We start from the raw sequence: 15,754 nt of genomic DNA on the forward strand, positions 1-15,754 counted from the left end.
CTTGACTTCAGTATTGGTTGGATCAGCAAGTACCTCAATATATTTTCTAGTCTTTGCTCACTTCCTGATTCTCAGCCAGAAGGAACATCCACCTTGTACTGCAGAAGCAGTGATCTGCTTTGTCCCAAGCACATAGGGAATTAAAAAAAAAAGAACAGATGTGAAGAATTTACTTTAATTAGGCAGCAACTATATTAAAGGACTGTCTAGGGATTATCCAGTAATAACTGGGGTCAGTGCAGGTCATGAGTCCTTCTTTAATTATTTCTACCTGGTGGAAAGTTGCAATCAACCCTGCACCCCACAACACATTGCATTATAGAGGTGGGGAAAAGAGGCTGTTTCAGCACTGATGAGACATGTTGTATAATACCCTTAACCCCATTCCCCATCTGCTTTAGGGGATGCTTCCCCTTAAGTACAATTTCAATTGTGGCTTATCAAGGAATTGGGATCACTACAAAATAAGTGTCTGCGCTGAACATGTCCAGCAAGAGAAGTGAAATGAGCTTCATGCCTCCACTCTACTTCCACCTTGATTCCCAAATTAACAGTTCTTTTTCTAGTACCAAAAGTTGTCTATCTCTTTTCCCATATTGGGAAACATTTCTCCTAGTAAGTTCTAAATATCTTGGGTACTTAGAATGATATCTTTGGTGGGTTCTTTTGAATCTTCCCTATTTCAAATAATTCACAAATCTTGTGGTTGTGTGAACCCGTGTAGGTGTGACAAATCTTTCATGGTACCAAGCCAAGCCTCTCCTGCCATGACAGTACAAATTTGCCTCACCCATAAGGCCCAGATGTCTCGTTGCCTGCCTGTGGACCTAGTGCATAGTTCTGTTTGGTTCTGAACAAACACCACTCTTATAACCTTGCTCCTGTAACATGCTTAAGCAGCAAAAGTAGCACATTCAGCATGATCCAGGCAACTGGTCGCTGGCATTCAGATGTATACATATGAGGAAGAGTTGCATTCCAGTGATTTGAAAGTGCTGTTCTTAACTAAGCAATAATTGGTTATCAAACAGGGCATACCCTCTTCTCTGGGGATCTGTCTCTGCTGTTTTGTTTCAGGTATATGGAATGAAGCAGCTAACTCCCTTCCTTAGTATACCTCTCTCTATGTATTTTTTCACCAGGGACTAGTTCCTCTGTATAACCTGTGAGACATTATGACTTAACTGAGGTGGTCCCCCTTCTCTTTACAGGATTGTTTGAAAAGGGTAGCTATGCAGCTATGGCATGCACATTTTAACCTTTTCAGCCAGAGTGTATATGCATTCTAATCAGCAGCAGCAACAACGGTCACCTTTTTGTTAGCTGGCCTTTCCATTAGGGTTGGGTATTTAACCAGTCAAATAACGTTAAGTCAATTGACCAGTCAAATAGTGATAAAAAAAATTATTAAAATTGCCAGTAGGTCCAGGTAATACACTGAAAAAGCACACATTTTCCATTATGAAATGTGTCAAAAATTATATGTCTATCAAAAAAACTATGAAAACTGTAGGGTTTTTTGGTAAAATTGCCATAAGCTTTAACCAGGCAAAAATATGCAATCAACTGACCAGTCAATTGTCAATATTTGACTAGTCAGTTGACTGGCTTGCTAACCCTACTTCCCACTGCTGTTTTCAAACTACAAGATAGCCTTCAATCTAGCAAGCTAGGAGAAAGAACATGCTATTTTTTCTTAGGTTTTTTTATGCCTGCCAATAAATGGCTATAAGACTTCACATCATCACTGTAACTTTATAGATTAAATAGGGTAAACATAGAAATCAACATAGCTGAAGCAGCTGCGGTTACAATCTCTGTGTTTAACTGATCACAACTGATGAGGCAAGGTTTAGAAATATGTCTGTGCATGAATGTCTTACTTCCTGATAAACAGACTTATGAAAACTAAATTGCTGAGATAATGAATATGATTGAAGAGGCTCATTAACACGTACCTGAGGGAAATGTTTGGTGGTTCTGCCACTACAATACTGCCAACTTTGCAGTAAAGGAAAGAGGGAGAAAAACCACAAAACAGCTACAGACCTGCAAAGCGTCCTGCAACACATTAAGGCTGGGTTAATAACTGTTTTGTGAAACCTGAATGTTGTTTAAGTTTATGTTAAGCCATTTGGCATATTCAAGGATAACCTTACAAGGATTTTTCAAAACACCTGCCATTCATCTATTCGAAATCGTCATTACTCAGAGAAAGCAGAGAGAAGACTTATTATTCTTGTCAACTTCCAGTTGTGTACAGCACCGTAAAGCAGATTGTATCAGCAGTTTTTCATGGGTAAGGCAGCATTTAAAGGATAAGAAGGCATTGAGAATTTGAATTAAAGTCAAACTTCTAGTTTAAACACTAGAAATTGTAGGGAGGAAAGCATACAGATCTCTCCAGAGCACATAATTAGAGGTTTAGTGTAATCACTGTTTCACTGTAAGTAGTACTTTCTAAATATCCACTGCAAGTATGGTTGTTTGGGCTTTTTACGCACACACCACTCTTGAATCGCCACACTTACACATTTTGATTGAAATAACTATTTGAGGTATTGGTTGCATTCAAAGTATAAACAATCTCAGTGACCCTATGAACCTTTCCACTCAGACAAGTAGTTTTCAGGTTTGGTTGTTTTTCTCTAAATTAGTACAAAAGGTCCAACTTCTGATCTTAGTTGGTTTTATATGGCACCTGAGATGATGAAGGTCAAACAAAATTCAATAGGTCATAGCAGAAGCCTGACGGATGGTGATGTTGGGAAAACAAATAGTATTTTATTTAGATTTTCAAGTTACATCAGGTAATCAAGATTCATTGGTCTGAGACCAGTCAAACCCTGAAAGTACCAGTCTTTAACTAGGCTTTTCCTTTTCTCTCACATAACCCAGAGTTCAAACAAGTGTTTATAAGCAGTTGCTCCCAGGCGTTCCCTTTTTTGCAAGAAGAGCTAGAATTTTTTTTCTAACAATGGAGTGGTCAAATATTATGTAAAAGAAGCCTCCTTTTCCCAGAGGGGATTGCATTATCTCACAAATTGGCTGCATTATTGCTGCTGTTGTTGTCACTGTTGTAATAATAATGATAGTAGTAGTAGTAGTACTGCAGTATCCAGTACTGCAGGAGCCCTAGTCATGTACTAAGATCCAATTTTTCTAGGCTCTGCATAAACAGAGAGCAAAAATGAGACCTCAGAGATTTCACAAGCTAAGCTTGTAGTTCTCATACTGTGCAAAAACATTTTCCCTTTGAGACCTCCTTTCCAGGCTTCCCCTTTTGAGACCACCTTGTGAATCTCTTTCTTTGTCTTTACCTTATATTATTTGATACAGCTATATGATAGGCCTGTGCAGAGCAGCTAGTAGTCACTTTGGTTTTGGCCAATTCGGGGGACAGTGATTTGATTCGGTGATTCGAATCACTGTCCTGAATTGATTCAGCTGAATCTGATTTGGAGATTTGGCCACTGCTGAATCGGGTAAATCTCTGAATCAAACAGGCCCCATCCCCTGCCCACTCTCCCAGCCCTGTCAATGGCTGCCCTGCCCGCCCCAGCATCCCGGCTCTTTAAAAAAAGGAGCCCCGCACCCAACAGCTGCTGCCAGGTGGGGGAGTGATCACTGCTGCTCTCTACTGCCTCATAATGCATGCGGGGCTCTGCCACGACCCCCACCCACCACCCACTCTCCTAGCCCAACGTCCTACATGGCTGCCCCACCCAGTCCCAGATCCTGACTCTTAAAAAAAAACAAAACCCACATTCACCGGCTGCTGCCAGGCAGGGGTGGGGGGATGATCCCTGCTGCCCCACACTGACCCACACTGCATGGGGGGCATCTGCCATGAGCTTCAAATCAATTTGAACCTTTTTATTGGTCTCCTGATTCAATTCAGATTTGGAGATTCAGCTGTGGAACTGGGCTGAACATCCTCCAAATTGAATGAGCACCCAAAGCTTCACACAGCCCTACTAGATGGCCATCCCCTGAGCTTGACAATTCTGGTGGGAAGCATGGTTGGTTTGAGGTTGATGTGAACTCCTCTTTCCCTAAAACAATCAAATTATTTCCTTCCCAGGCCTAATGTGATACATGTATACCCTACCACATGCCTTTCCTATCTAAATAGGTTTTTTTTCTTTTTATTCTTGTTGTATATTTTTGCTCTGCTTCCTTGGCAAAAATGATATCTGTTTGTATCCCAGGGTGAAAATTATTCAGATGTACTATAGCATATTGATTATGTGGTTGAAGAACCCCTTGCTCCAATTCTGGAAATATATATGGGCAGTCTGAAAACCAAAAACATGGTATGCGATAGAAGAACCTCAAAAACATGTAAATAACTATCTTCTAGGATTCAGATGTGCGGTCTTTCTGTCCTGGGTCAAATCTGAAACAGAGACTAGAACTGAAATTTTGAAAAGTTTCTATGAAAAAGGAAGCTGCATTTTTAGGAATTTTCCCCTCCTTCCAGTTCTAGTTATCCTAGAAACTGGCATATTCATCAAACATCATTTAGTTTCCAGAATTTAAAGCAAAACATGATGCATCCTAGGGTTATAGTACAAGAAGTATGGTGCTTTGCTATTTACTTTGAGATGCTTCATTGAACACTGGCTCTTTTCACATTTTTTTTCACCTCCACCTGCATTTTTTTAGGGTGGCACTCACTCCATCTTGCTAGATAGCTGCCGTTTCAGGATAGCATACTGAACTCATGAAAATATTGTAAGAGTTGGCAGCTTTGTTAATGTGTGTGGGATGTACGAGATAAGATGGGAAAGAGCACCATAGTGAAGCCTATGAATAAAGTAAATGTTATCTCTGTAATTTAATATGCTATAGAAATAACACAGGATGTCAAAATATAGGGGGAATAGTAAAATAAAGTCCTGGGATATGTGATTTTGTTACATTTAATTATGCAGTTTAATTAGATTTAATTAAACATAAATTGATTAAACAGACTTGTGGAGGAAGATACACAGGGTAACAGAAAAAAATATTCTTTGGACCATTTTATGGTCTTGTGTAAATGTGGGTTCATACTGTGTTCCTGCAGAAGGTGATAAATGGCCCACCCCAGAGACAAAATAGAATGGGTACAGTACTGGGAAGAGCATAAAAGCATGAAATTTAAATAGGGAAGCTATATTAAAAGGGTCATTTTCTAGGTCCAATCAATCCCAGACCTTCCTTTAAAAGCTACCTAAAATTCTGCTGTTTGTACAACATAAGTCAGAAGCTGTTCAGTTGTAACTGGTATAGGCCATGAACTCATTTTGCATATCACAAGTATTGTATATTTTCCCCTAGTCAGCATGGGGAAAAGGCCCTCATTATAGATTTGAGTATAAGCAGGGAGGGGGTAGCAGATGCAACCCACCCCTCACCAACTGTCCCCTGCAGCCTCTGGTTTCCTCCACACCTCCCCCAACCCCCAGCACACAGGAGCAGTGGTAGCTCTGGCCCTAGTTCCAGGTCTGGGGCTGCCAGTAACACCACTGTAACAACTGCTGTGTGGTTGGGCTGGCGCTAAAGGCAGCACATGCTCCATGCTTCCTGCCCCAAGCCAGAGCAGTATCCGAGCCACAGCCAAAATTGTGAGTTGAGGTGAATGGCAGCAGCAGGAAGGGAGGTGGCACAGCGAGCAGGCAACAATGGAGGGGGAAAGGCAGGACAGGAAGGAGGGGGACAAGTAGTATGGGAAACTACTTGTATTCTTTTGTATCTTACCCCACTGCAGTGGGGAGGATGGGGGAAGAATTTAAGACATACCTCCTAAAATTGTATTCTAGACATGGAAAATTGTACCAAATTTATAATTTTCCATATTTATACTCTAATTGTTGAGGGATCCTCTTAATTAATCCTCTTAATTAATTAATTAATCCTCTTAATGTCTAAATTCAGTTATATAGGTATTGTTTTATTGATGCAGCTGATTATTAAAAACTGTGGCCAGATTTTTATACCTGAGTACCTACTTTCAGGTCTTTAGCAAGTAGCCTGAGAGTCAGAATTCCTGACTTTGAAAATAGCTTTAATGGAAATTCTGTGTGGTCAAGAATCAAAGTAGCAACAGAGGTATTTAAATATCAAATTAGTCAAACATCTTTTGGATTCTCAATTTGAAGAAGTTGGGGCTTGGATTGGAAAAAAGGGCCTAGTTAAACTTTCAGTATACACAGCTCCTTCCGCTAGGAATTGAAACTCCTGCTCTGATTATATTCTAGAGAGCCCTCTAACCTGCAGCAAAATAGTCCTCTATGGCCATGTCTACATGTGCTTTTACATGCACCTAAACATAATGTGCATTTGCCTAATGAGGGTGTGTGGACTGACTTGGGACTAAAGTTAGTCCCAAGGCAATGGACACATACTGTGTTAATGCGCATTAGTGCATCTACATGTTCATTAATGCAGTTTAGCTGTTTGTGCTAAATTTGATATCTGCATATGCAGGTATCACATTTAGGTACCAACAGCCTAAAATCACCATTTTTAAGGCACATTAAGGGTGCTCATATGTAGACACATGCCCTTAATGTGCCTTAAATCGGGCTAAAGTGTCTTAAATTCGCATGTAGATGTGCACAAAGAGGTGTTAAAGAAACTGACTTACATACAACTTTCAGCCATTTTTATACAAAATTGTAAAGATGCAAAAAGCCACATGCCTAATTTTCTCTTTTTTGAGTCCTCTTTAAAAGTAGGAGGATTGTTTTTGCATGTTATCTAGCCCACTCTTCCTCCCCCCCGCCCAAAAAAAAAACCAAAACAAAAAATGGCTCCTACAGGATTCTGCCTAACAGGAGTGGCAAAATATCACACCACAAACACTTTTAAGGTGTCAGACAGCAGAGTATTTGGTCAGACCAAATTGTGACCTGTTAAAGTGGTCATTTTTCCATAGAGCTTAGGCCAGGCAGGACTAACGTGATCGTGTAGTATAAACTCCTGAATAGTACAGGTAATAGGATATCAGAGGAACAATACAAATGCCTAGGTTTTTAAGGCATATTACCTTTATTTTAATCTGATATTCATATAACAAAATGTCTGTGTTTAAACATCTTTGTGTGACCCATCTTTGCTTCAGTTTGAAAACCACAGTTGAATGTAGGTGCTTGAAAAATCCTGAGAACATCCTTTCCACATGGCATTCCTTGGGGAGCTATTACATTGTTGAATTATTTTTTCTCAATATATAATCATTGTTATGGCTTCTGTGCATTTTGATGATGCTGTGAACAGTGTCTCTCATACGTCTGGATGTCAGCATGCATGTGATCTTTAAGTGTCCGGTTTTCTTTGATAGTCTTTCAAGATCTTACCCAGCATAAATCATGGTACTGTATCTTGTATCATGTAATGTGGCTGGTATTTTATTCTAATACTTTGGTATGTTAAAGGACTTTACAGATTATCCCCTTTTCTGCCCTTATTTGAATGTGAAGATGGAATCATATTAAAATCTGCATGCTTACACAATTATATCTAAAAACACATTTTTAAAAATGATCTTACTTCATCATTTGGACTGTCTTCAGTGGCACATGTAGGTGGTATGATTCTTTACATTCACGTTCTTTAACTAGGCTCTCCTTGCTTTAAAAAACATTTGGAGGGTAGAGTGTCCTCACATTTGTTCATCTAACCTATGTTTGTACAAAGCATCTGAAGCTTTTCAGAGGCTTCTTGCCCAACTAGTAGATCTAACATTTCAGGTTTGTTGCTGTTTATAACTGGAAGAAAAAGTAAATAAATGTTTCTGATTTCTGTAAGTTTTATTTTCCTTCTGTCTCCTCTGTGTAACGTGCACACATTTAGAAGTAAATGTCAGCGGCATTGATTTTTCTCTGTGGGAGAACATCACTATCTTTTTAATGATTGGCTGCCTGGCAGCTGATGAGAGTACTTTCCTTCCTCACAAACAGTCTGATCTAAAACCCACTGAAACCAATGGGAGTCTTTCAAAGCCCTGTATCTTTGGCTCCAACCCAAAAATATTGTGCTTTGTCTTGGAGCGTTCATTGTCAGCAGAATGCCTTGCTTGGGATCTTGAGCCACCTAGAGGATAGTGCAGAGAGCTTCTGTAGATTACACTGGAATACGTTTCTTTTTTGCAGTGAATAATACTTTTTTTCCCTGCCTCTAATCACTTAAGTAGATTTTGGTTTTCCTGCATTTAACAGCATGCAGTGTTGTATGGAAATATTTCTACATCATATACTTCCTGAGAGAGTTTAAGTTTTATTATAATACGAAATAACTTGTGTGTCCTTTTCTGATTTTAAAATGTACAAATACAACTTCCAGGGCTTTTATATGTGAGGTACTTGGCAATAAATTAATGTTGTATTCAGAAAATAAGGGAATAAAGCAATGATGTCCAAATTCTCTTGAAAATCTTACATTTTTGTTGTTTCTTCCAAGGTACCATTTCTGTGAATACTCTGCGTACACCTTACAATGCACCTGGAGAAAGTGAAATCCTAGACCTAGATGATGACTTGTATCTTGGGGGCTTACCAGAAAATAAAGCTGGCCTGGTCTTTCCAACAGAGGTGTGGACAGCACTCCTCAATTATGGATACGTTGGCTGCATTAGGGATTTGTTTATTGATGGTCAAAGCAAAGATATTCGACAAATGGCTGAAATTCAGAGCACTGCTGGAGTGAAGCCTTCATGTTCAAGAGAAACTGCCAAACCATGCCTTAGCAACCCGTGCAAAAACAATGGCGTATGCAGGGATGGGTGGAACAGATATGTCTGTGATTGTTCTGGTACAGGATACCTTGGCAGATCATGTGAGAGAGGTAGGTTTCAAGAGACTGCTCATTTGTACCTTGTAGAAACATGCATGGTGATTAAACACTACAAGTCCTACATCAAATGTTGTACTACAAACAAACAAACAAAAAACCTTTTTGGTCTGATTCTCACCCTACATCCACTGATTTTAGATTGGCACAAAACTAAATTGGAATGACCTTTAAAAGGTGCAATTGTCCTTTTATTCGCTATGGATATGAGTTAAGAGCCTACCTGCCCTTTTCCTTTTCTTTTTTGGCATTTGGAAATCTCTGATTTATTTTTTTTACACTACTGAGCTGTGAAGAGCTGTGTGATAATATCACAAATTCCTTTTGTCATTAATTTACCAAAATGTGCATCTGTGAAATCTGAATTCACCACTGAGTGGGCATGTCTATACAAGATGCTATATTGCCATAGCAACAAGCTACATTGCCATAGCTCATCGCTATGGCAAAGTAGCAACTAAAAATAACTGCGCTGCTGGGACTGCACAGTACCAAGTCCACAGTCTGGGTCATGTGTAGATGCAGCCTTTGATTTTAAACTAAGGCCTGATCTTCCACCAGTATAATCGCTGTAATTACAAAAAACTTGCTCTTGCCAGGACTTCAGTCATGGAACTCAGCAGTGAAATCTTAGCAGTCATGACAGGATTTTTCCTCATAACCAAAAGTCTTAGGAACTCAGGCCCCAGGAATTTAAACTCAATCTTTAACAGGTCAGCAAATACAGTTAGAGATCATGTTAAGTAGTAAAATAATTTATGCCCTAGGTTAATGAATATCCCCCCTGTCTGTGGAGACGTGTCAAATCACATAATAACTAACCTATTTAATTGAAAAAATTAAGCAGGGAAATATTTGAGTGGGAAAGTACATTTGTAATTTAACAAAAAAAATTAAAACTAAAAATAAATTATATAATGAACAACTGGTTTCATTGACACTTTAGGAACCTGTATAGATGGTAACATCTCAGTGATAAGAGTCTCACATTTCAGTTCTGGCATTGATATGAATTTGGCACTTTTCTGAGTTCCATATATGATCTCCTCTTATACTAATACATATTTTTTCTTCCTCTAATATGCTTTAAAGTAAAATAAAATTGAATATTTAATAGTCCATTTTACTATTGCTTATAAAAAGTTACAGTACTGTTATATTTAAATCAACATGAAACAGGATCATTAAAGATGTTTCTACTTCTCTGCGTTTAAGACTTAGCTACCAAAAATTTACAATGATTTATTAAAGTTGCCAATGGTCAGTTCCTTTATTTTAGTCATTTAAATTTAAACCAACTTCTCTGTTTTCTTTTTTTTGTTAGGAACCTTTATTTGTATATTATAATATTATCCCTACTGTAATTTTTGTTAAAGTAGTAAAAAAGATCCAGCCCATTTGTTATTATGTCTCAGGAACTAGCTATACCATATTTGTTACACTAGGACTTAAAAACCAGGACATCAGTTTATTAGAAGATCAAAATGTTATCTTCATCCTGTTTGGACAGGAAATGTTCAAATGTCAGAAGTCTTATTTGTAAAATCTTATATTGCAATTGACATACAGTATATTTGGCTTCTAGCCAGAACTTAATCTTCAAGTTTATTGGCTGGCAGCTAAAGTTATTTCTGTCTAGTTCAATTCATTTTACTAGGCAAAACCTAGAGATTTTATACTTTAAAAAGAAAACTGATGAAAGGGTCAAATTTATAGAGATAAATGGAACCCTGAGGAACTTCCATTGCTTGTACTAAATGTAAATAATTAGCATATACATGAAGACCTGAGATAGACAGATATCCATATATAGATATATATCGATATCCATCTATCTGTCTATCTATCTATCTATCTCAGGTCTTCATGTATATGCTAATTATTTACATTTAGTACAAGCAATGGAAGTTCCTCAGGGTTCCATTTATCTCTATAAATTTGACCCTTTCATCAGTATATTAAAGATTTCATATATATATATTAAAGATTTTAAGCCCTTTGGGTGGAGGCTAGTTATTCTGATGTCTTCTGATTATTCTGTTGCTGGTGGAGTGAAGCTGGCAGAGGGCATAATCAAACTGTCTGAAGAATTACAAAAACCTTCAGTTAAATATGCATGGTGTACCACCCTGTGGCAAAATTCCGCTATTACATATGGCAGAAATAAAATAGGACTTCTCTTTCCAAGTCAGAAAGTGCTAAGAAATCTTTTCATACAATCATTAGAGGCAAATAAAAAAAAAGTCAGCAAATATGAAAAGGAGAATTTAAAAGCAAACTTTGTTGTAACAATTAATCATAAACCTATTTGACAGGTCACAATATTTTGTACAGACTCCTTTAAGTCTCCCATTATTCTTTGCCGCTGTATATTTTCTAACTACTTTCCAATTTAGGACATAATTTCCTAGCACGTATAATGTCTCCTACTGGGAGTGATGGTATTATGGTATTGTTACAAGCTTCTTCACAATAGTATTTGGCTCTTGTCCAGGAGAGATTTCTGTGCTCATTCAGTCAGTGCAGGATCATTTCCTACCCTCGGGTTTCCCTATCCAGAGAAAACTGCACTGAAAGCAGTTCTCCTTCCAGTAATATTCCAAGTGGTCATGCATTAATATGATTATAGCTTTTGGGATGCTTAAAGCAAGAGTGTTGGCATCTCACTACACAAAGTTATTATAACTACTGCCCATGTGCACTAACTGATAAACTATTGTATTAAGTGATATGAACAACACAATTATAATTGTTGTAAGTAATTAAAGTAAAATAGGAGCTTGTTCACTTCAGTGAATAATTCAGATTTACAAACAGGGAAATCATGTTAGAATAAAATATTTGAGATTAAACAACTGGGATCTGTAATTGTATGTTAAGTGATTAGGATATCTGCTATAAACAATGGCTTGTCATTCCCCTTAATGATGCTAATATTTGTTTGCTGTGAAGAGTTCTTTACCTGACAATTCTATTGCTCATAAAGAAATAATCTATTCCTATACATCACATTTTATAATACAATACCCAGACCTGGTCAGTTAAGGCACTAAAAAAAATTATAGGGCCCAATTGCCAACTTATCTTATTCTAGCCTATTTAAAGTTGATATTGTTCTGTGTATGTGCAGAAATTGGGCTTGCTGTGCTTATTCTACTGCTGCAAGCCATTCTTGATTTATATGTAAAGAAAATATTGGTATATTTTGTGGACTGGCTTAAGTTGTTTATGGAAATAATAGCAGATGGAGGGACAGATGTCACAGCAACCTAATTTGGCTTCATCTCCAGTTTTCACTGTGGATCACAATATGTGACTTCTCAGCAAAGCCTTTCACAGGTATATACTTTTGACTGGACAATAAGAAACTATGCCCAAGAACAACTTTATTGAATATAATGATGAGGGAAAAACAGCAAGCAGCTGAATCAATTGCCATTTTGGGGTGGGGGGGATAGAGATGAATATTTTTCTGTATGAACTATCTCTGGACATAAAAAATAAAAATTTCCAACTGAACAGTTATGAACTATATGGAAAGCCACATTTCCTTTTAAATAGTGTTATCTCTGATCCATTCAAAAATGATCAGATTTATCCTTCCCGACCTCTTCATACCTTACTTCTCAAAGCAGTCCCACTGAAGTAAAGTGAAGAAAGGTGTCAGAATGTTGTCCCTATTCATTAAATATTTACCCTAATGTTGATTAATCATTTCAGCTTTCACTCATATTTCATTGAATAACTACTTACAGGTCAAGCATTGTTTGAGACTATGAACAGAGGTCCCTTCATTCTAGGGTTTTGCATTTTTCCTTTGCAACTTACTTTCTAAAGAAAAGAACATTAATATTCAGCATAACCAATCTTTCCATCATGTTTAAACCTATTAGACCATGTCATTGCAAGTCTCTTTTTTATCAGAAGAAGCCCCTTAAATGGCAGAACATGAAGCTATTGTATTCAGTTATGTAGATTATGGTAAAAAATATTTAAAAAGGAGAAAAGTACTAAAAATACACCCACAGATACTTATATGCACATCATGGAGGTGACACACTGAAGCCACTGGGACTACTCTTGACAGTTAAGTCATTCAAGTGTTTCAGTGATCAGAATCTCTAGTAGTTAGAGGTCTGGAAATAAGAAATACTGGAGACAAATTTTGTTCTTTTGCACACATGTACAGGAATCTTGGAGTTCAATGTGTAATTGCTGGGTAGGAGATATGTGCACATTTTTCATTATTTTTCTATGGTAAGATTAACAAAGATTACTCCTTGTTATTTGTTTTATTACAGTAGTGCCTAGAGATCCAAAACAAGTTCAGGACCCTACTGTCCTAAGTATTGCACAAACACACAGGGCCTTTCTATGTTGCCTCCATCATGAGCCTAGGAATACTGCTGAAAAGTGCATCGCTCCCATACACTCTGGTCTGCTATGCACCAGATCCCAGAAGTATGGCGATGTAACTACCACAAAGTCTGCCCAAGGAGAGACCATGAAAACAGAAGCATATACACAGGGACTCTCTAAACTGGCTGTTTACCCTCATTTTCAGGACATGGCACACAGGAGCAGGGGCTGTCATGGGAGGCAATGTCAGACTCCATGAGGAAGAGGTGCTGAGTATGTGGGGGCCTGGTCCCCCTTGGGAAGAGGGTTGTCACCTAAAATGCATACAACTTTCCACATGTCACCATCTTAGGCCACCCTCCCCCCCTCAAATAATGGCCTATGCCATTGGATGTGGTCACAGACAAAGCAGCACCAGTTACATTAGGCTTTCTTAGTTTGTATGGTTAGTGAGCATTTTTTAGAATGCCACAGGTGATATTATAGTACAGCTGCTTCTAGTGACATAGTTAGTTGTAACAAAGAGATCACAGGCTTCATTTCTTAACGACAAGGAATTGGGGGGAGTTGGTTATTGTTCACAGACAATTCTAGACACTAACATCACGGCCCATTTAGGCATGGTGCTATCCAGGTTTATTTGTTGAATAGGGCACCAGCAGAAAGCATGGCTCGTAGATCAGTGCAACGTATTCAGAGTTTCCGGCGCCCCTTTTATACAATGATCAAAACAACTTATGTTATCAGTATCCACATTCTAGTTTTTACCAAATACTCAAACATCTTTAGGTAACATCATTTACATCCTATTGCATCAGACACTGCAACCTTCTTACTCAGTGGAGGGACTTGTTTATGAGATCTCTTTCATCTTTGTTTTGGTGATTTGTAACCATCGTATCCATTGTTTTCTATCCACTGGCCTTCTGAAGCCGATACTCCTAACTTCTTCTGTGCTTTGCTTACAGCCTGCTTACAGTCTGCAGTAAATTTGAGTGTACATCATATCTCCCATGAGCTCCCTCTTGCTGAGCCATAAAATCATGCCAACATATAGCATGCTTACTTTCTTAAAGAAGTGCCATCTCTTTGAGGATGTACATAGCATATTCTTCTCTCCAGTTCTGCTGAGTTTGTGAGCTGTGGACACAGAGACTGCAGACAGACATTCAAAAAGCATGAGTCTGAATTGATTCAATCTTTGCAGGTTAGTCTAATCTGGCGTTAGTTTAATCTGAAGTGGTTTGTAACCACACAGACATACCCTCCGGACTGAAAAAATGCAGGCACATCCTTGCAGTGACTCAGGCTAGAAGCTGGAGGGTACTACAGCAACCTTCCCCTCCGCAGTGCTGAGCTGAGAGGAAGCATGGCCAGGCCCCAGCAGGACATTCTGATTAGAGAGGGGTTTCCCCCTCTTACTGCTCCTGACCAGTAAGGGAGACAGCAGGGACTTGATAACAGAGCATTTAGCACCCCATCAAGAAAGCAAAAGCCTCTCTCATTAGTTCAATTTCTTCTTAAACAACTTTTTCTAAGGAAGGAATGGAGGAACATTACCAGCTAACCTGTTGATTAGCTCCAAAAATCCTTGAGTAGGCACTGTGCTGTCTGCCTTACACAGACACCTCTGAGCATTAGCTAGCATACCACATGCTGGCTATGGTCTGTGCTGTAGGAGAGGGGAGGGAGGAATCCCTGCTGCTGTTCCTGCTGTGTCTGCCAGACCTCCAGCTAGGGAGCAGAGGGGCTGGGCCAGCCTAGCTCTCTGGAGCAAGGATTCAGGGGGGCTCTGGCTTAAGTTAAACCAGGATGGGGTCTGGGACAGACATTGCATAAACCAGTTTGACCCAAATCAGTTAAGTCTGATACTACATTCAACCAGGTTGATTTCAAACTGGTTTCAGCCATTTTCAAACTGGTTTATGTGCACTGAATGTCTGTTCTGTTACAGGTTTAAACCAATTTCTGATCACTTAAACCAGTTTATGTCTGCCCCTAGCCAGAGAGTTGACATGCTCTTTTTCCCCCAAACATGCAATGAAATAGTGAAAAAGATAGTGGAGGGGGGTGGTGGATTTAGAGAAAAGTTTCACTGTCTACCCCTCTAAATAAAATAATAGTACAAGAGAGCACTTCTGCCATTTATGCACAGTTAACCCCAGCTGAGACAGGTACACAGACCATAACAAAATGGCACCTGAGAGAACCCACTATCATTCTTTCCCCTGTAAGTAATGCAGCAAAACTCAAAATAATTTCATACGCTATTTGGAAAAAAAGAGAAGCTTGATTGAACAGACTTTCCTTATGAGACTCCTGAACACTTCATTCATTTTGAAGTTTTTAAAACTGTGACTATATTCTTTTTAAAAAATATTCAAAACAGCTTGAAATCTTTTTATTTATGCTATGGCTGTCTTTGTTTATGCTGATCCAGAGATACCTATAATTGACTCTCAGTGCCATATCAGTGACTTGCCATTTGTATTCTGATAACATGCTGCAGACATCTAAAGTGGTCAAGATGTAATTACAGACAAAAACAAAAACAACA

General features: G+C 38.6%; 1 protein-coding gene across 29 annotated transcripts in view; it reads left to right on the plus strand.

Moving 5' to 3' along the window:
* NRXN1 (neurexin 1) overlaps window positions 1–15,754 on the plus strand; it is a 1,443,145-nt gene that overhangs the window by 658,460 nt on the left and 768,931 nt on the right. For all 29 annotated transcript variants that reach the window (XM_019516265.1, XM_019516266.1, XM_019516286.1 and 26 more), the window contains one exon: window positions 8,449–8,832. In XM_019516265.1, coding sequence (XP_019371810.1) covers window positions 8,449–8,832 — 384 coding nt within the window. The remainder of the gene's footprint in view (window positions 1–8,448; window positions 8,833–15,754) is intronic.

Source organism: Gavialis gangeticus, unplaced genomic scaffold (assembly GCF_001723915.1).
Source record: "Gavialis gangeticus isolate Ggan-Ray unplaced genomic scaffold, GavGan_comp1, whole genome shotgun sequence".
In the NCBI taxonomy this organism is placed as follows: domain Eukaryota; kingdom Metazoa; phylum Chordata; order Crocodylia; family Gavialidae; genus Gavialis; species Gavialis gangeticus.